At 35.5% G+C, this 22944-nt stretch overlaps 1 protein-coding gene and 1 long non-coding RNA gene across 7 annotated transcripts in view; both read left to right on the plus strand.

Annotated features, from left to right (window-relative positions):
- Positions 1-5681, plus strand: part of efna5a (ephrin-A5a) — a 90961-nt gene extending 85280 nt beyond the window's left edge. For both annotated transcript variants that reach the window (XM_087301141.1, XM_087301142.1), the window contains 2 exons: positions 1619-3091; positions 4052-5681. In XM_087301141.1, coding sequence (XP_087157267.1) covers positions 1619-1743 — 125 coding nt within the window. In that variant the 3' untranslated portion in view covers positions 1744-3091; positions 4052-5681. The remainder of the gene's footprint in view (positions 1-1618; positions 3092-4051) is intronic.
- A 5727-nt stretch (positions 5682-11408) lies between these two features.
- Positions 11409-22944, plus strand: part of LOC141379854 (uncharacterized) — a 72768-nt gene continuing 61232 nt past the window's right edge. For 2 of the 5 annotated variants that reach the window (XR_015520314.1, XR_015520315.1), the window contains exons 1-4: positions 11409-11474; positions 17345-17421; positions 17527-17609; positions 21635-21697. This is a non-coding gene — a long non-coding RNA (uncharacterized LOC141379854). The remainder of the gene's footprint in view (positions 11475-17344; positions 17422-17526; positions 17610-21634; positions 21698-22944) is intronic. The other 3 variants (XR_015520316.1, XR_015520317.1, XR_015520318.1) reach the window with 2 other exon arrangements.

The following is a 22944-nucleotide window of genomic DNA, read 5'->3' on the forward strand; positions in this document are numbered from 1 at the left end:
GTAATAACCCTTTCAGCTGCAATCCATCACTGGGAAACACCCATATACTCTTATTTACTCTCATACACTATGGCCAATATAGCGTACCCAACTTACCTACACTCACCGGCCACTTTATTAGGCATACCTGTCCAACTGCTTGTTAACACAAATTTCTAATCATCCAATTACATGGCAGTAACTCAAATGCATGTAGACATGGTCAAGACGATCTGCTGCAGTTCAAACCGAGCATCAGAATGGGGAAGAAAGGTGATTTAAGTGACTTTAAACATGGTGTGGTTGTTCGTACCAGATGGATGGGTCTGAGTATTTCAGAAACTGCTGATCTACTGGGATTTTCACGCACAACCATCTTTAGGGTTTACAGCGAATGGTCAGACAATGAGAAAATATCCAGTAAGCGGCAGCTCTGTGGGCGCAAATGCCTTGTTGATGCCAAAGGTCAGAGGAGAATGGCCAGACTGGCTTGAGCTGAGAGAAAGGCAACAGTAACTCAAATACCCACTCTTTACAACTGAGGTATGCAAAAGAGTATCTCTGAACGAATAACACGTAAAATCTTGAGGCAGATGGGCTAAAGCAGCAGAAGAACACACTGGATACCACTCCTGTCAGCTAAGAATGAGAAACTGAGGCTGCAATTCGCACAGGCTCACCAAAATTGGACAATAGATGATTGGAAATATGTTGCCTGGTCTGATGAGTCTCCATTTCTGCTGCAACATTCGGATGGTAGGGTCAGAATTTGTCACTGTACTCAAATGGCCTCCACAGTCACCAGATCGTAATCTAATAGAGCACTTTTGGGAAGTGGTGGAACAGGAGATTCACATCATCGATATGCAGCCGACAAATCTGCAGCAACTGCGTGATATCATGTCAATATGGACCAAAATCTCAGGGGAATAATTTTAAGAACCTTGTTGAATCTGTGCCACAAAGGATTAAGGCAGTTCTGAAGGCAAAATGGGGTCAAACCTGGTAAGGTGTACCTAATAAAGTGGCCAGTGAGTGTATAGAGGATGCCTTTAGACTGTGGGGAAACCGGAGCACCCGGACGAAACCCACGCGAACACAGGGAGAACATTCAAACTCCACACAGAAACACCAACTGACCCAGCTAATAATAATAATAAATATTTTCAGATGTTTCAATTTCCATGTGTAAATTGCAGCAGTGCGAACAACAAAACATAATTTCTATTGTATATAAAAGGCCTAAATAAACAGGTTTCACATATCACAAATTATGCATTATTAGTTGTCTCGTTAATGAAACATTTAGTTGTTTATATATATATATATATATTTTTTTTTTTAAATAGTTAAACTTATTATTTTAGTTAGTTATTAATTTATTTAACTTAAGTTAAAATATTCAGTTAAACATCATGCTTTCATCTTCCAAAAGTCCACTTTTAACTGTGCAAAAGAAAAGTTTTGGCGTAAATTCGAGCGCGATTGTAATGTTCACATATGACTAATTGAACAGAGCTATGGGGGAAACGTGCCAGGTTCTGAAGCAAACACCTAGATGTGAAAGCACCCTTTAACTATCAGCGACTGAGGAGATTTGCAAACTTTAATCATTCTCTTTTCTTCTTCCTCCATTTAGATGGAACAAGTCACGAATCTGCCGAGCCATCCCGAAGTGACGTGAACAGCGCGGGACGTGTTCAGACTGTAGGGCCTTTGTTGGCTTCAGTTCTGGTGCTTCTTGCCTCTCTCTCATCCTTATAGCGTCCCATACAGACCTGAAGAATACAGGAGGACTCGTGATCGAGCACTTTTAAGAAACATTAGAGATCCTTCTCTCGACTGAAATGTAGTTTCTTGCTCTGGAAGATGCACGCCGATATAACTAGATGGTTTTCGATGAATACAAGTTCCCCAAAACCGTCTCTCGTAGACCCATGAAAAAACAAGCATACAAAAATAGGTCTGTGTCCTCTCGGTGCCCCCATGTGACGCTGGAGAGGGCCTTGTAATTGGGGGCAGAGGAAGAAAAGGACTCTCTTTCACAAAGACCTCTTTCAGTGTTGCTGAAGTCTTCTAACAAGAGCGAGAGGACTATCTGAGGGATCTCTACAGGTGCATTGTGGGTAAACGTCGTCACTATGGACTCAACTGCTGACTCTACTAGACATCAAGGCACTTTGTTGCCTGATAGCATAAACCTCATACAGAGGGAGAGCAGGGAGCTTTTTAATATCTCAACCAGAGTAGTCCGCACGGACTCAGGTGCTCAGGTGAACGGTGACAATTTTTGAAGAGTTTTCGTAGATTAAAGAAAAAGAAAAGCACTCGTTTTTTGTACATTGTGTACAGGTGGGACTGAAACGCAGATGTGGTGTTCTTGAAGTAAAAACGCTCAAGTGTAGCTGCCAAAATCGATGTTTTGTTAGGAGTACGAAGCCTCACGGATCAGTGGTTTGAGTGAATATACTAATTTGTTTGGTGAATCATCGTTTTTTCTTATTTATTGTTCAGTCTTAGTGCTCTTGACACTTTGTTTGTGATAGTCATCTGCCATCATTTGGGAGAAAGGAACACAACTTAGCTTCAGTCAACTTACATTGGTTTAGATGGCAACTTGTCATTAGGAGTAACGTTTTAGCAAGTCGATCCTTGATATGTTATCAGGGAGAAAAGTTATATTTTCATATCACGTCTGTCAGCGGTCATAATACTCCTAACAATCTGGAGTCATTCAGTTGTTTTAGATTTTATTTTTTAGAAATCTCGTAACTTCATCATGTTCAGTCCTGGTCACTTTTGCGACGCTTCACAAAAAGTGAACTTAATCCTGAAAATCTAATTTTGTTTTGTTTTGTTAAATCAGATCCACACTTTATGTTGCTTGCTGTCAAAAATGCCATTAAATAAATACTGCTCTTTCATAACCTCGAAATATATATCAACGAGACACTGTTTCGCTTAACTTTATTTTATTATTTATTTAGAGAGAGAAACAAGCCTCTATTAGAAATGTATAATAATTAGGTTGTGAATATTTTTTAGTAAAATGAAAATCCTCTGAAATATCACCCACTTCGAATGCTCTCATTCAATTGAATGAGCGTTATCAGTGGTTATCAGCCGATAGATATGGGCTAGTAGGGTCCCTCTGCTCCTTCTCTTGGGCTCAGAAGGCTGTTATAATCCATCCACATGGTTAATCATCTATACTAATAGAGAAAACTGCAGATCCAGATCAGCTTTGACAGTACTGTAATAGTTGGGTTTGGGGTTGATGTTGGGGTAGACCTTAATAAATACAAATAATGGGAAATTTAACAAATAATATAAATAATTATTGAGGTTATTCATCTATACTATTAGAGAAGACTCCAGATCTGCTTTTACATTACTGTGACAGTTGGGTTTAGGGTTGGGGTAGAGGTAGACATTAATAAAAACAATTAATGGGGATTTAATAAATAATATAATAATAAATAATAATAATATTTATTTATTTATTATAATAATAAATAAATAATTGAATAAATAATATATCTAGTTAACTTCTGGCCGCAGTTGTATGTGAACTATAGATGATTAACCATGTGGGTGGATAATAACAACCTTCAGAGCCTACTAGTAGGTGCAGAAAGCCCCTACCCTGCAGCCACAGGATGTCAACATGACTTCATATTGATGTTGTACCTGTACACCAACGTCATGGGGATGTTAGAGTTTGTTTGTAAATGATTTTAGGTTGGACATTGACATTGGCCTGATGTTGGGTTCTGACGTCAAACCGATTTTCAACCTAAAATAATCCAAATATCAACGTCTGTTCATGTTACACCTTGACATTGTTTGGACGTTGCCACTATGACATCTATCAGACGTTGGATTTTGGTCACTTTCCAACACAACCTAAAACGTAATTTGACATCGTTATTGGACTTCAAAATAATTTTGTCCTTAGACTCTGGCTAGACATTGAATTTTGGTCAGCTGACGTCACTCCCTAAATATAACTTCATTTTAAACATCTTATGATGTTGTGTGCCTGTGCTGGGTACTGGCCCATATCTATCAGCTGATAACCACTGATAACGCCCATTCAGTCGTGTGATAATAGTCGAATTGTCTGGAAATATCCAAATATTAAAGTAAAATGTAATGCATTAATGCTATAAACACTGAAGCATTTTACCGTTATGCCTTCTAGCCTGTAAACAACACAAATGTGTCTCCTAAATGAACAAAACCAGAAGTTTAAAGTTCATTATTACAGATGAGCAGAAGGTAGGAAGTAGTTGAAATTCATTTTTGCAATTGCTTCCTGTCTTTCTAGCCTAAAGTAATCACAATGAACAGCATTAGCATTTTAATTGGGTCAACAAAAACTGCTAATTTATGTTAAAAAAAAAAAGGAAACATTTTTAAGGATTCTTCTTCTTTCTAAGCATGAACTGAAAGCAATTAAATTATTTTCTTACATCCTCGAAGCGAATTCTCACACAGGCTTTTCTTTAATTAACATGAATTGTGCTGTTTTTTAATTAATTTTTTTAAAACACAAAGTCGACCGCACTAAAAGCTCATCTGAGATGTCCTGAAACAGTAGCGGGACGCTGCTTCCACCCGGGTGGCAACTGACACCCTAACATGATTTAATAGGCTCTTTGATGTTGTCCAAAGTGCCTGGCACGCAGACCACATACTGCGAGGCCTCATGTGGGTTATTTCTGGAATTAAAAAAATCGACAGCAGCACAGGAGGAGCGCGGTGTCCAGTTCAGCCGCAGGCTAGCGTTACTCCAGTGAACTTGGCCAGAGATGGAGAAAGATGAGATCTCCTGCTGGGATCAATAGTAATGGCCTTTACAGACACAAAAACAGGGTAAATATTTGCCCCGCTCCTTGTTCTCCTTGCTTGAATGCTTTTCCTGTTTTCCATTCACATCTACGTGTCGACGTCTGTATGGATGCTGTGTATCCGTATGTTGTCTAGCAAAGCATATCATGCAGTGATTTTGAGCATAAAAGAGATGAGATGAAGCCTTAACCTAGTCAAATCAGATATGTTTGGTCAGACTACATTTACTGATTAAATTTGATTACCTTAGATTGTTTGGTAACCATTAAAAATAAGACATTTAAAATAGTAATTACTTATAATAATGTGCTTTGAAAGACATCCTCATTCTTTAAAAACCTCCTGTGGAACATTTTATGGCTCCACAAAGAAATGCTGTCGTCCATTTATTGTCATGGGAACAAACCTAGAAGGACATTGTTGGGTTTAATTCAGGAAGGGTTATTTTTGTAAATGGCCTGTAGTGTCTGTCTTTGTCCATATGCAACATTTTACACGGAGGTCAAAGGAATCTCATTGAACGTCCTGGGTTTTTTCCACCACAAGGCAGTTGTGTTCCTGTGTTCTCTCCTCATTTTGGTCCCGGTGTTAGACATCATTTCCTAATTCTCTCCACACCTGCTTCTTCATACAGCTGTGAAGACCATGATATCTAAACCACCATTTCCCTTCACTTCTTGGCTGTGTTGCCTGAATAGTAGACATTTGCTATGACGTCGCCGACGGTGCAGCGCTGACTTGCATTATGATATGACACCTTTTTATATCTTCAAATGCCATTGTTTGTAAATACACTTGCTGGAACAGCTCAAATAAATGATTCAATAAATTTGTCATTGTTGTAAGAATTACCTCTCTCATTATTTTTAATTTATTTTTTTACAGTTATCAAATTTATTCACTTTTTTTATGGGGGCAACACACCTACTTTTTCCACACTGATTTTGGTAAATGACACAGTATTTAACTGTAATATGAACTGCATTTTACTGTAGGACAGTTATGCAATGTGTTACTGTATTTTAAAGTTGCAGTGTGAAAATTACTGTATATTTTACTGTAAGGATATACAATACTGTAAATGCATATACAGCAAACCTTGATTTACTGTAAGTTACTTTAGATTCTACAAGAAATGGTTAACAGTGGCTTATTATTCCTCCACAATAATGTGTATAGAAGCCTATAAAACCATATATCTTAAGAAGTTTTGACATAGAACTAGGACAGTCTTATTGTTAACCACAGCAAATTTAAAGACTCTAGCTCAATCTTTCTAACGCCATCTACTTTCAGAATTAGCATTTTTGCTCATGCTAACTTTTAAACCTTAAGGCCTAAAAAAAATAATCATCTTTCGTCTCAATTCCAGACTGGAGAGGATTCAGTTGCATTTCGCCAATTGCGTTTTATCCATGAACAGTTTTACTTTTTGAATTGAAACACATTTTTTTGGTCGCACAGTGTTTTTTTTTTTTTTTATCAATTATGTTGTATGGAAGTTTGAAATTTTGGATGAAGCCTTACTGTGTGTTTGACATTCATAACCTAAGGTTGTCTGCACAACTGGCATGAGATTTGAAAAATGACAACACAATTTCCAACTTTGATTTAGTGGCTAATTCGGATGAATTCATACAATCTCATTTGCACAATTTATTATGATTCGCTTATTTCCCAATGACTGTTGGGTTTAGGGGTGGGGTTTGGTGCCACACCTCCTTTTTATTTTCGTTTGACTGAACTTGTATGAATTCAAATAAATTAGCCACTAAACTGATAAAACATAAAATAGTTACGTTTCCTCACAAGATCAGGCTGGTTTGGCCAAAAGTCTTAAAATTTCTTTTTGAATTCATAGCAGCATATTGATATTAAATAGCAATATAAATTTTTACTTGTTAGCCATTATGAATTTCGCCATAAAATGCTTCATTTTCAAAAGATGAAGTCCATAATCTTCTGCGCTGTAGGTACTCAAAAAGATGTAAATATATTTTATAGTTTGGCCTGTTGTCAAAAACAGATCTTATTCTTAAAAGATTTCGTGGAACAATCTGAGAACAATTAACTCGCTTTTCTAACTGCTAGATTATCTGTGTTCAATTACAGATTACAAAAATTTGCAAAATTTACACCAAACTTTGTCCACCATTAGCCAAATTTGGATTTTCACATAACTTTTATGCAAAAATGTAATCCATAGCTTTTCCCTATACCCTAAACCCAACCATAACTGTAAATTATTCCCAAAGTCAGAGGGGAATAATAGTTGAATAACAATCATGTAGAAGTACATAACCCTAACCGTAAGCCGAAAATTAACAGAAACTGTAAACGCATCCCTTAATTCTGATTGGCTGATTGGAATGTTGTTCCACGATCAACATAGTTGTTAATCCACGAACGTGTCCGTGGTCAAATCACACTAACTTTAAGGATATTCTAGCTGAATCCATCAAACAGAGAAGGACAGCTACTTCAAACACCGAAAAAAAATGGTCAGACTTTGATTAAAGATTACCAAATTTTTTTATTTATTGATTTATTTTTTTTTTGTGGATTAAAGGATTAATTGTTCGCCTAAGGCAGTGGTGCCCAAACTTGGTCCTGGAGGCTTCATCTTGTCTCAACACCTCTACCTGGAAGCTTCTAGAATGAAAAGTAAGTGCTTGATTAGCTTTTTCAGGTGTGTCTGATTGGAGCTAAACTCTGCAGGACACCGGCACTTGAGCATGTGCTCTAGCAAAATAAACATAGAAAATTTTGATTTCACACTGACTACTTTAATTTCTGCTTGCAGCCGTAGTACAATTATTAACATTATAATTTTGGGATAGGATTTGTGGGCGAATGTATTCCTTTTGGATATTAAAATAATAATATTTTCCTCCCTTTTAAAAGAACTGACAGTGTGCAAACATTATTTGACAGCACTTTGTTTTGGATAATTCAGCTGAGCCTTAAGAAACCTGCTCAATTTCATTTCAAATCCTCATTAAGCACAGAATTACAGCAAGGCATGGGATTTCTGATAACAGATCGCTCTGAGTGAGGGATAGAAATGGTCAAATTTTCCCATCATTATTATTACACTCAGGAGTCGATGAATATTAATGAGCGAGCGCATGCTCTTGGGCATTGGCCAGTTTAAACAAGAATATAGGCTCGAGGGAGATTCCTGGGTGACATGGTGCTGAATGGTGTCTACTGTTCTCGCCGATTTAACTCCAAATATCTTGTGTCTTGTTCTATTTCTGCCCTCTGAACTCTGGGACAACCAGACAAGAATGTGGCAGAAAAAAAAACTATTCATGCATCTCAGCAATTTGTCCTCGCCGAAACGAGACATGAACTAGATTATTAGATGTATTTCATTGCATTTCACCGTAATCATTTTTTATATGCACAGCGTCTTGTTTCAATTGCCTGTGATGAGAAAACAAACAATGTAAAAACAAAAAGCATGCTGGAAATGCATTGACCTTCATAGCACAATTTGTTCATTTGTGGCCTTTAAAAGTGAATGATTGCTATAAAATATATATACATAAATGAAACAGTTTGTTCGTCCTTTTACAAGTACATGCAAACAAGTTCTTGGTTGCTAAGGAACTGTAAAGACGAGCTTTACCTTTGAACTCTGCTCAGCTAACTGAAATTCTCTGAGAGAAGTGAGGCTGGATAATGGATTAAGGCTAGTTAAGATCCTGCAACATGCATATGCACACTTGACTCCTGATCTTTAGGCCACATGAAGCATTATCCTCTGAGGAAAGAGATCAACATATGAAAATGTCATACCAACCAAATTTTTCACTAGCTAACCTCTTTCTCAATTCTTAAATGAAGTATCTGGCTTTATATGGGGTATCTGCAACTCCATTCAGCAAGCTAAAAATAACCAGACTACAGCTGAGAGGATTCATTTCTTCTTTCGTACGAGGGAAAGCCTGGGGCAGTGTGATATTTTCAAGGCCAGGGATCACACAGAAAATAAAGCCCAGTGAGTGACTGTATACTTCCAAAGTGTATTAATGTGAAGTCAAGTCTTTTTGAGCAACAGACAAACAGTCTGCATGGGGGGAAAAACTAGGGCTGCTTCACAAACATGAGAAATTATACTTTTGAAGGAAAACAAAGAGAAAGTAAGGTAACAAGCAGGGCTGGGTGGATTATGTTGCTGATTACATGATAAAAATTGTATTTAGTAATGTAATCTGTAAAAAAAAAAAAAAAAAAAAAAAAAGCTGGGGTGCCATAAAATATATATATATATAAATAACGGCTGTTAAATTACAGAAATTTACTGTTAAAATAACGGCCGTTAAATTACAGAAATTTACCATAAAATAATGACTGTTAAATTACAGAAATTTACTGTCAAAAAATAACGACCGTTAAATTACAGAAATTTACCGTAAAATAATGAACATTAAATTACAGAAATTTACGGTAAAATAACAAACGTTAAATTAAAGAAATTTACAATAAAATAAAGACAGTTAAATTACAGAACTTTACCATGAAATTATGAACGTTAAATTACAGAAATTATCTCTGAAAAAGCTAACATTTCTGATTTTTTTAACAGTGTAGCTGACTCCTTATGCATTCTGACTAGACATTTTTATCTAAATGTCAAATGTGCAATATTTAGTGACAGATTTATTACCAATATGGACGATCACCTATGATTGCATCTTGCTGGGGGCAGCATGGGGAGATGGTGCAAAAAAACAACAACAAAAAAACTAAAATATGCCCCAGTAAGCTTCGAGATACTACTTTATACAAGTATATTAATTTAGAATGGCAATCCCAGAATAAAGGTGTAAGGGGCCATTCACATTTGGCGTCTTTTTCACATGCAAGTTTGTTATTCTTTATGTGTATGGAGCTAATAAAATGCCAAAACAATCTGAATTTGAATTGTGTTAATTTCAATGATTGAAAATTAAACTTTAATAAATCAGATTTTTTTTATGCCATTAAAATTGTTATTCTATTTCTGTTTCTATTTGTTATTTATAGTATAAATATAATATATTATTTTAATTCTTGTTTTGAATTTGTTAATTTGAATTTTATAATTGCAATATTGAACCTCTGAAATTTAAGACAATTGATTTTTTAAGGCAGAATTTTTATAGACGTATTTTCAAGCTTCAGATTTTTTTGTGTTTTGAATTCATAGACTGCAGATATTAAATTTTCAAGATGAAGAAATTCAGAACATCAAATTTAATGTTCTAAATTTCAAAAACAGAAATTCAGATCGTAAAATGCAGATTTAGCGCAACTGTGGTAAATGACATATTTTCATGCACACACATCTTGAAAATAAGAAATTAAAACTCAAAAAATTTTAACAGTTCAAATTTATATTGTTTTGGCATATTATTAGCTCCATATAAGTGCAACTGAAATAACGCTGGTGAAAGCAAACTGACGCATACATGCAGAAAGCCATTCCCATGTGCTTCACACATGCCGCTCCTGACAAGAGAGAAAAAATAATTAATCTGTTTTTTTACAGAATGTACTCCGAAATGTTATTTTATGAGCTTACAATTCCAAAATCTGCGATTAGAACAGACACAGATACAACATTTGCTTTGTTTGTTTATGACTACTAAATTTTATGATGGGTGTAATTTACAAACATGAAATACAGTTTCACTGTATTCATATTCACTGTCTGAAACCGATTTCATAAAGCTGTTGATACGATGGCTCGGAGTAGAAAAAAAAGCTTTTAGAGTACCAGTAAAAAAAGAACTAACCATATGAATCTGTTAACTTACTTAGGTTTGTGCATGTCATTAAGAAATTTAAAAATTGTTTGGCCTTGTAATCTTTAACTGAACTCTAAAAAATGCAGTTCCTGGTTTTTTTTCAGTTAAATTGTCAGGTCAGTTTTGGGTTTTTGGCTTGGTTAACACTTAACCATACTTAATTTTTCTTATTAGGTTTAGTTCCTCATCAAGGGTCGCCACAGCGGAATGAACCGCCAACTTATCCAGCATATGTTTTACACAGCAAATGCCCTTCCAGTTGCAACCCAGTACTGGGAAACATCCATACACACTCATTCACACAAATACACTACGGCTGAATTAGGTTTTTCAACTGACCTATACCACATGTATTTGGACTGTGGGGGAAACTGGAGCACCCAGAGGAATCCCACACCAACACAGGGACAACATGCAAACTCCATACAGAAATGCTAACTGACCCAGCCAGGACTTGAACCAGCGACCTTCTTGCTGTGAGGTGACTGTGCTACCAATTTAAATGAAATTTTAAGATTTTTAGACATTTTTAGATTTTAATTAAATATTCCAAGGGCAAATATTTTTTTTCTAAATGACATGAACAGATGAATTGTTTACCACAGAACAAGAAATGAGAGGTAACAAAAATCATATGGTTAGTTTTATTTTAATATAAGCTCCGCCTCTTGTCGCGCTCAGCCAATAGAACTAATGTGTCAAGCGCTAGGGCGGGGTTAAACATGAATCGCAGGCGCGAAAACTAAAACCGAAGGCACAAAACAAGCATTGAAAAACGCACGGTGTTTCCGGAAGTGTCAGATGATGCCGTGATGCCGCGAGCACGGGAAGTGTAAATAACAGGTATTTACGCTGCTGACACTTTTAACAACCTATTATCATAAAGTTCATCGTAATATAGATAGAAACAAAAATGTTGTGTACATTGACACCTTTTCCACAAACCACATTTTGAGCAAAGTAGCCTAACGTTCCTAACCTCACTTAACTTCCGATAAACAGTCATTTAATTCTGGAATTTCTATCATTATACTCACTTCTTGACCTTATCAAAACAAACTTAAACGTTTATTAACAAATACCATCTGCAGACCATAATAACTACTAATTATGGCATTTTCCTGTCACTAGTTTTATTTTTAATGATATAGTCTTTTCCCTCATTTTGACAGACAAATGTTTTATTTCTTTGCTTTGTCAATATTGCAGTAAACACAGCTAACAGGGATTAGAAGTTAAAAAGAAAAGCAGACCACGACTGTGCAGTGTCTTTTCATATCAATACAGAGAAATACAAAGAAAAAAGGAAATCATCGGGAGGAACAGAACGCAGCTTGCATAGGGGACTGAAAAAAATCTTATGATACCATTATTTTCCTGACAGATAAAAATAGAGCATTATAGAAAAAGGCACAGCTGATTCAGTCACACTGAGAGATGTTTTTTTTTTTTTTTTTGAGTGCAACATTGTCTAATTCAGTGATATTGACAGGAAGTTTTATAAATCAGAAGTGCTATCCATATTTTAAGACTTGTTAGAAAAAAATATATAGCGCTTTTTCGGGTTAGACATTGAATTGCCATATTGAGTTTAATATGAACACAAACGAGGTTGTGAGGAGGGATAAACTTATTCACAAAGTCATACACTGCATACTGTAAAACCAAGTCATATGAGAACTTCAACACTGTTTTACTGAATTTTGTTACTGAATTAGATTTTTTTGTACTTTTCTCGTTTTAATTTCTGTCTATAGTTAAATTAAGTTTTAGACATTAAAACAAATTAGATTTTCCTTATTTGCTAAGTCATTAAAATGTTATAGTGGATTTTTGTTTCTCCTGCTGTGGGATAAATGGGATTGCAAACATAACTATTTGTTGTAGTTTCCATTCATCACTTTTGAAATTGCAAAATAGTGAAATTGATTTCTGTCTCTGGAAATTGGAAAAGTAAATTCCTGATTTGGACACAGATTAACAAGGACTTTTTTCTTGTTACTTTCATATTACTTAATGAATTCAGCTGTTGCTATGTGTGGCCTAAATTAACAGTCTGCCACATTCACTTGGAAATGTAGAATGTCTTCAATAATATATAAAAATGCAAAATACAATGAAAATAATTTTCTCAAATGCTGCATGTTGTTTTGCAGATTTAATTCTGGCCAATTGTGATCATTAACTGTGTCTGTTTGGAAGCCAAGAACTGATTTTTATGCAACTTGTTCAGAGCCTGTTTAAAAAAAGAGAATGTAAACTAATCCATTAGACAACTGTTTTTATTTATTATCTGAAACAAAGAAAATCATCTCAAAAGAAACTTATAGGTCTGCTTCAGAAATTGCATACTTCCATACTATATTCATTCATTCATTCATTCATTCATTCATTTATTTTTTTTTTTTGTCTTAGTCCCTTTACTAATCTAGGGTTCCAACCCAACACTGGAAAACATCCATACACTCTTGCATTCACACACATACACTATGGGGAATTTATTTTTTTCAATTCACCTATAGCGCATGTCTTTGAACTGTGAGGGAAACCCACATGAGCACTGGGAGAGCATTCAAACTCCACATTGAAATGCCAACTGACCCAGGCCAGGCTCCAACCAGGGACCTTTTTGCTGTGAGACGATTGTGCTACACACTGCATCATTGCGACACCTCCATATTATATAGTACGCTAAAAACAATAGGCGAACGGAGTACTTTGTCCAATTCATAGAATTTGAAAATCAGTATGTGAGAAGTACTCTGACCGCTGTGCGATTTTGGGAAAAATATGTGTTTTGTTTTTTTCGATTTTGATTTAATTTTGTAGTCAAGCTTCAGCTCAATAATCTGTATTGTAGCTTCTTACTGCTCAAATGCAGTGAGTGTTAGTTCAAAAGGGAACTGAAAAGATTTTAACTTGCATTCAAATTTTTTTTTAAATATTCTGAAATTAAACAAATTTTTCTCCAGAGAAAACAGTAAACACATAAAATGACCTTACCTTTCTGTAAACAAGTTGAACAAATTAGGGGGATATTATAGTTATAAAAACAAACAAAAAATTATTATAAAAATACAGAACACTCAGCAAACTAACATGGCTGAAACAACTCTGAATTTGTACCTTGCTGTTGCTTGCTACTAGATTGAGTGTCACTTGCAACACTTTCAGTTGACTTTTTTCGTAAGACATTCATCACTTAATTGTGCTCACCCAATTGGCTAGTAAGACTATCACACACAGACAGCAGTCACGCATTTGCTCTGGGCAGGGGAAATTAAATAATACAAATATATGTCATATGACAGCCTCTTGCAATTAGCTAATCGCAACGTTTTTAATCATTATTGCGATTCAATTTTAATAAATCGCATAGCCCTACCTACCTAGATTTAAAAGTGTGCATCCAATGTGATGCCCCTCAAGAGAATTCATGAATGGAAATGAATTGATGCAACTCAAGTGGGTAGGTCACACGTCATTGTGACAAAACGGCAGATGTACTGTAGTACGTCAAAGTTCCATTCATACTACTGACCTTCATACTGTAAAGAATGCACTTTTCTAACGGCCGAGTAGTACATTTAATTTCAAATGCTGTACCTACTAAGTAGTAGGCGGTTTCGGACACTGCCCACGTCCTTCTTTTTCTAAATAAAGGCTGATTATAAAAATACAGCTGTGGTGAAAAAATCATTCAAGAAATTGATTCTGTGTCAATTCTGAAGCCGCCTTTCTACTGCACATGACAAGCGGCAGACCATAGGTCATTCATTTCCAATGGAGAGTAGTCTGGAAGCTGAGAAATAGTTTTTATTTTTTAAATAAAAAAATGTTTATATTTAAAATAACATTTCTATTCATAAATGAGTAATAAAAATATTATTTTATGCTGTTTCCACATTCCATCCAAAATGTTTTGCTGTCTATGAGTTTCTAGCATTCAGTCATTAAACCATGATGAATGCACAGAGAATAAAGGTTCTTGCATTTGCACTCCTTAATTTAGGACAGCGCGAGAAACAGTTTCTCTCCCATGGTGCACGACAAAACTGAAAATTCTGTGCGACAGCGACAAGGGGGTGCATTTCGACAGTTTTTTCCAAATGTCATGTGCAGTGGAAAGGCGGCTTTAGCTTTCCAAAGTGCATCGCTATTCTCTCTTGAATCGATTATGAGCTTAGTTTTAACAGCATATGGCGATGTATGCTTTAAAAAAACTGCTTGCATTCAATTTCTTACTAATACCACTTGAACCTAAAGCAATCATTAACAAAGTTAGGAAAGGTTTCAGTGGATAACAAGAATACTCATTGTGAGCTGTGATTTAAAATTAATCTTGTGACATAAAAGTCAACCTGTATTCGCTTTCTTTCTCATGAGCATTTGAATGTACTGTTAAAAACTATCCTAGAGCACCATTTGCTGTTAAAATAAAGCTCAGAATTAACCCAAGAGAAAATGGCAATAATAACATTAATCGCAAATATGCTGTGTGCTAATATGGCTGCAAATAAATTGTCTATTCCTAATTTGATGTATAAAAATGATCTTTAATCCACTCCACAATGCTAAACATTCTTGCTAGGAAAATTGTCCTATTAAGCAATTACATGTCCTAATTAACAATTTAAATAAACAGGGTGTCAACTGTAAATGCATGGATGCTTTAGATATGGGACAGGTGATCAGGGGAGTGCCGCAGGCATCTGTAGCAGTTGTAACAGACAGAGAAAGGCTCGTGGGAGCACCTGGCTGATTACATACAGGTCCCACTGGGCCGGTTCAGCGACAGGACAGCTCAATTACAGCAGTAAGCAGAGACAACAGAGTGAAATTAAAGCTGCTAAACAGGACAGTGTCATATGCGGGACAGGAAGGGGAGTGTCTGACTGTGTGTGTGTGTGTGTGTGTGTGTGTGTGTGTGTGTGTGTTCAGGGTGACGTAGATGTCAAACTACTCTCTAGAGAGATCTGTTATGGGAGGTCCTGTAAGCAGATGCGAGCTGGTATGTTAGTTTGAAGCTCAATGAAATGTCTTTAAAACTCTCTCGTCTCTAGAAAGTGTCAGACACCAAGGGCGGTATAATTAAGGCAATTGCTGTAAGTGTGTTGGAGGAACATTATCCTGTCTGGTCCAAGCTCTCAGGGCTCTATTGTGGTTCTTCTTATCGTCTCTGTTGTGCTGGTTTTCATGGGTTGAGAGGTGTGCCCTTTCTTTTCAAGTGTATATGATGGAATCAAGTTACCGTTGTTAGTTTTATGTTGCGAGTCGCTGTGCTTGGATCCTCTTAATCTCTTCATCAGCTTGTATGCCCTACACCACCAGTATATTAAAAAGCCATCTATTACAATGCACCTTTCTCAGTTTAAAAAAAGGGAAATCCACACAAATGTTTATCAGGAAGAATTTATGAAAATACAATCCAATCTGACAACTTATGTACTAGTGTATACAGATGGTTCAAAATCAGATGGACAAGTATCTGTCGGAAATTGTATAGTGTTTCAGAAAGAGTATTCCCAGACAAAGCTCAATATTCACAGCTGAAGCTTGTGCACTGCTTTTATTTCTGGAAGAAATGGAAAAAGAACAGCAATACCAGTTTTTAATTTGCACAGAATCCATGTCCTGCTTACAAGCATTTGAATCTATGAAAACTGATCATCTTATGATTTTTAGCATAATATAAAAAGTGGACTTTTTATTTTTTGCTGGATACTTGGTCATATGGGATTCATTGGAAACAAACGTGCCAATAAAGCAGCTAAGGAAGCCCTGTAGTTGGAGATAACACAATGTAAAATTCCTGTGTCTGATGTAAAACCTGTTTTAAATCTGTATATTATTGAGAAATGACAAATGGAATGATGAATGTGGAAACAGCACACTATGAAGTGAATCCATTTGTAAATGAAAGAAATAATTACTAGTTTGAAAATAGACATGACCAGGGTGTACATGAGATATAAAATTTACAAAGTTACAAGTTAAAAAAGTCACAGACATTGAACAAAAACAGGTCATTTGTAAGAGTTGTCGCAGAATTGTTGCCATAGCATGAGGAAATACAACCATCAGCGCCTAAAAAAGCACCACATGTGGCAACATGAAGAGTGAAGAGATTCATATCGCAATATTTATCACACAAAAATAAAAATTTTTGCAATTTAGATTTTTCTAATATCGTGCAGCCCTACTCTATAGTTTATTTAAAATACTGTAAATGCATATTTAGCTAGATAAATTGTGCTGTAAGTGTAAATAGAAGAGGATTAAACAAAATATAATTTGAGCATCGATATCGCAATGTGTGTATTTGCTAGGGCTGCACGATATTGGAAAAATCTGACTTTGCGATATTTTATTTCACTGCGATATATATTGCGATATACTTTGTTATAGTTGGAAAAAATGTTTGTTCACACTTTATTTTATATATATATATATATATATATATATATATATATATATATATATATATATATATATATATATATATATATATATATATATATCAGTGTAAAACAAATTAAAGCAATGTCTGAATTTTCCAATTTCTTGCAGCCCTAATATACAGTATTTTTTGGTATTTGTATTTAATTTGTAGTAAGTTACTGACAAGCTCCTGTCAGTGAGTTTCTGTAGATTCTACAGAAAATTGTCAACAGTGTATGTTTTACATGTTTTTTCTCTAAATATGTCCACAGACATAAAGGACTTCCTTGCATACCCTGACCATTAATTGAAGCCCCTGGCCTAATGTCTTCATATTAGTACCAAAATGGTACTGTAGGCTAATACATACTGTAATAGTTTCTCTGGAAAGTTGTACCTGACCATTGCATTGCACAACTTTTGCTCCATTATTTTCTTTTTCTTTTTTTTAAAGGGATTTTTAAGGGACATATTTCTAGATCTATGCCATAGCATCACAGCTTATGAAAGACCGTTTCTTCCTCAAGTGCCTCAAAAGTGAGTATCTTTTCAAATATTTAGTGCCAAAAAGCTATGCTGATACAATAATGGCTTTGGAAAATAAAATCAGAAGACTTGACAGGAAGATTGGAAGGGATCGCCTCTGTTATGAGTGGGCGACATGGGCATGGCAAAAATATATCACAAATGTTTTGCATGATTCTTTGTGATGTTGGTTTTACTGTTTTGCAAGTTGCCTGCAGCAGTACAGCCTAACTAATATCCATATTTAAAAAAAACAAAGCCTTAAAAGATTTGTATAGAAAATGAATATTTAGGTTAAAGTGGATGAAGATTGAAATGTTTGTCATAGTTTTTTTATGGCAAAGATAAAATAAAGAATCATATTACAAATACACATAATAGACTAATAAACAAATAGGTGTTTATTTTACAGTTCAGTGTGTGTATATATAGCAACAGTTAATCAATAGTTAATAGAAGTTGAATGAAAAAATACAACACAAATAAATGTTTTCATTTTATTATCACAAAAGGGATAGTTCACATGAAATTTTTAATTCTGTCTTTATTTACTCACTCTTGAGTTGTTTTAAGCCTGAGTAAGTTTCTGTTAAAAATAAGTTGGTAAGGATAAGAATGTTGGTATCCCAACAGTTGCTGGTCCACCCTGACTTCCACAAAATTCTTTTGCTACTATAAACAGCAAATGTTTGGTCACCCACATTCTTCAATTTAGCTTTTTTGTGTTCAGCACAGGAAAGACATTAATAGAGATTTTGGACTTCAGAGATATATTAATATCTGAATTATTAATATTAACTGGTTAAATTTTGGGGGGTGAATTATCCTTTAATGACAAGCACCAACATGTTTAGTCTATTTGTCTGCCGCCACTTTAAGACCTGCACACATCTAATTTGTCACATCAAATTCATAACTGATTACTTTAGAGAAAAACTGTAACTACTCTCAGTTTAGACATAGCCAAATGTTTTTATATGTAAATTTTGTGTGGTTTGACAGTTTTAACCTAGTCCTGTATTGGAGTACTGTTTGACAGGCTCTGCAGTCTGCACACACATAGTGGCCTTCAGGAGTATGTACATGCTCTGAAAAAAGCACATAGCAGCATCAAATTAAAAGCACATAGCAGCATTGTTAAATTAAATAAAGCAAAGCTTCAAAGCGCATACAAAGAACATACTTTTGTCATTGTGATTAAATGTCATGCCTCCTAAATGTAACTTTGCTACTTAGGTAATATTTGATTTGAATGCATGTCGTCATATTTTACAGTATATTGAAACAAAAGTGCCAGAATTGCAACTGATGCTTATGCGCTATAGCACGATGATAAAATGTTTAGTTCAGAACATTGGTTTCAAACACTGTAAAAATGCAGGGTTACACACAATTTATTCATGTTATCTCATTACAAATCGATTAAGTTACCTTAATTGTTTTTACAAATTTAAGTGGATTGAACATAAAACAATTTAAATAAGATAATTTTAAATAAGTTGATTGAACAAGCAGCAAAATATATATAATTTTTTGAGTGAAACTTGGCATGTTTTATTTTTTAGCTTGGTTTAGTTAGGAATGTATAAAACTTGTGAAATCAGCTGTGTTTGTTTGGAAAATGTGAAATCGGCAGTGTTTGTTTGGAAAACACTACTTCGAAATAAATTGTGGGTTAACCTGAAGCTAAATGAAGACATTTTAATTGTCCACAATCAAAAATCACATTGCACTCCTCTTTTCAAGACAGATTTTTAAAGACCTGAAACAAACGTGGTATTTGCTCAACACATTTTTTTATTAAAATGTAAACCTTTTATGGATTTTTACCTGTTCATTTACACAAAAGAATGCATTAAAGAAACCTGAAAACTTTTTTTTTTTAATATTTTGAAATTGATACCTTTTTAAATGTTTTTCTTGTATAATACAAAAATGCAAATTTGCAAAAATAGTGTCATATGTCTGTCATATGCATGCCTATTACATTTTCAGTCATAGGTCAAGTCCATGCACAAGCTACCAAAACAACAGTGGTAGTCTATACTGCAAAAGATGCTTTTCTTACTTGTATTTTTCACTTGTTTCTAGTCCAAATAACTAAAAAAAGTCTTAAATCAAGAAGGATTTTTACAGATAAGCAACATATTTTGTTTTATTTTGTTTTAAGAAATAATATTTCAAATTAAGTGAGTTTTTTCTTAAAACAAGCAAAAATACCTTTATTATATCTTAGAGAATATTGGAATTTTCTGCTCTGAACGCAGCGCAGCTGTTTTTGTTGCCTGTTCCTTTAATGCTAGTTCTAACTGCCCACCGTTCGCACGTGCCTGTCAGAGTGTGCCTCAATCTCCGCTTCGTCTTTGTCAGATAAACAGCACAGTGATGGACATGAAGAAAGCTGATCTCACTTAATGTTTGTAAGAAATAGTACAGTAAGAACTTTACCAATGATTATTTGATGTATTTGTTGTAGAGTTAATTCAAGTCTTTCTGCGACGGTATAAGCCAAAATGTTGTTACAAAGTTCACACATACTATATACACACACACACAGCATGCACGTTTAACTTTGCACTATTTCTACACACAAATGTGCACTATTTTTGCACACTGCTGTATGCATATCCATTCTGTTAATGTACAAAATAAACCTGATTTAGCATCCACATACAGGGATCAAAGCGTCTTCTTTTATAATTGTACTGACATGCAGCTGTGGTGAAAAAGATTGTAAAATCACTGTAATTTGTTACAAACATGCACTGTTTTAACAACATTTTATACTTGTAAAACTCATTCTTGATCACATTTGATGATGACTGATGATCACAGGGAGCTGAACAGATCTTTTAATCCTGGTTGCTTTGTGCATGTCCTGTCTTGTTGACATTATTATATGCATTACTATGGAGACATTTTAATATGCGACTGTCAATCAATTTGGTGGGTGGGGAAACTACAATCCTTGGTCACTATTCAGTGGACCTCAAAATTGGAGGGATTTGGATTCTATTTTAACATAAGGAAATAAAAAAAAAGAGACTTGTCTTTATATCTCCCCAATATACATTATACCTACACACAGTTCTATCCAAACAGCTTACAAAAGATGATTTTCATCATTGGTGCCCTTTAAAAAGTCATAATGTGGCCTGGTAACCACAATAGTGTTTTTAGTGGTTTTTGCAGATCAATTTTGATAATGTTGATGTCTGCATTTCATACTTAAAAAAACACACACAATGGAAAAACATTTTTGGTTTGTGTTCATCGTTGTCATGTAAATGAACCCTGAGATTAGGATCTCTCTTAGCTCAAGAGAGAAGAAATCTGAAACTCTCTGTGTGGATAGCACACGTGATAGTAATCTGTTCATATATTAAAGCTTATGACTGTTTCCTAAGAGCTGCATTAGCAGTGCATCACTTGCCTCGTGCGTACAGTTTCCATTTGACCACAGGTACTACAGCAACAAAAATACTCAAAAGCACTCATGTTCAGCAGCACAAATGGAGCCAGGGACAAATCAATTTAGATGAAATTTTCTCCTCCTTTTTTTGGACCGTTGAACTGAGCTCTCTCTTTGTCTGTACATGCTCGTGAGTAATGAACATCCTAAATCTTTATTAGTGTTACCTTGGTGAGTGTGCTGGCACAAGAGACGCTGTCAATGCTCTACATATTGTTTTCGCTCTGCCAAATAGTAAGAGATGGTGACAGGAAGGAATTTGATCATGTATTTCGAGCCTGACATATAATGACCTGACCATGCATCTACTCGAACCCGGCGCTTATAACTCCTGCCAGTTCCAGGATGATTTAAAGTAGTTAGCAAGTTTTCTCTGCCAAACGCTGTGTATGTGTAATTATGTGCAGATGGGTGGACTGATGAGTGCTGAGTCGCTGGTGCGGTTTATGGTTTAACGTTGACCACGCAGCCAGATGCAATGTGAAGGATGTGGTTTTCGGACATGAACTTCGTATCATTATGGGAAAGAGTATGACGTTTTCTCTTTTTCTGTCCTGATTTACAGCAATCTGAATTTTCCTTCTTACACATGTAGCGAGACCAATGACGTCCCATAGGAATATGTTCGGTAAGTACTGCTTCTTGGATATGCTGCAAAGTGCAAACTTAAATAACCTCTCGTTTTCCGCTTTGTACAAACTTGTTAAAAGATCTATGCGTCTCTGCATGCGGGCGATTGGAAATACAAAGTGGTCTTCACACCAATGTCATTACTTAAATCTTATTAGCACAGACTGAGCCTTTGAAAAGCAGATGAAGCTGTGGTGTATAGAAATCCTGTGAATGTAAACATTTCGTGAGAGATATTTTATCCCCTGCTCAGAGGTCTTGATTTAAACACGCTGGTCGCTCTGAGTTCCTGGGATTCAGTTTTTCCATATGCCGTCTCAGAGAGCCAGATTATCTAAACTCCGGGAGACGGCTGAAATGAATATTTCTCTTGGCTCTGGACTTGTCAGCATGAAATTAGGCGTTCGCTAAAATAACGGCTGGTGTCAAAGTTGTACATTGTATCAGGAATCTTCTGTCTGCCAAGAGGAGAGCGAGGTGTGAGAAGAGGGAGTTTCCCTGCTGTCTTTCATTTAGAGCTGTGCTTCTCTAGCTGGGGTACATCGACTGCCCCAGGTGCTGCACCGCACGACTCTGGGTACTGACTATATGTTTTTTTTACTTGGTATTTTTATTTTCCTGCATTTTAGTTCTAATTTTCTTTGAAGGACAAATTTCTTCCTCAGAGTAATAAAAATTCATGTAAAAGTGATCGTGACTATAAAATTATAGACTTTTCATTTTAGTCTTGTACCTTTTTCTTACACAGTAAAATGAAACTTGGAATTTTGCTGTACACAATGTGACATTTATATTTTTTAGTTGCATTTTTTTTTAAATGTGACTTTCTATCTCTCTATTGCATTATTGTCACAATATGGTAATTCTTGCACTAAAACTTAATGTATTTACATACACTTACTGGCCACTTTATTAGGTACACCTTATTAGCACCGGGTCTGATTCCCTTTTGCCATCAGAACCACCTTTATCCTTTGTGGCATAGATTCAACAAGGTAATGGAAATGTTCCTCCGAGATTTTGGTCTATATTGACATGATAGCATCACACAGTTGCTGCAGATTTGTCGGCTGCACATCCATGATGCAAATCTTCTGTTCTACCACATCCTAAAGGTGCTCTAATGGATTGAGATCTGGTGCATGTGGAGGCCATTTGAGTACAGTGAAGTCATTGTCAAGAAACCAGTCTGAGATGATTCGCACTTTATGATATGGCATGTTATCCTGCTGGAAGTAGCCATCA

This window comes from Danio rerio, chromosome 21, assembly GCF_052040795.2.
Source record: "Danio rerio strain M-AB ecotype USA chromosome 21, GRCz13ab, whole genome shotgun sequence".
In the NCBI taxonomy this organism is placed as follows: domain Eukaryota; kingdom Metazoa; phylum Chordata; class Actinopteri; order Cypriniformes; family Danionidae; genus Danio; species Danio rerio.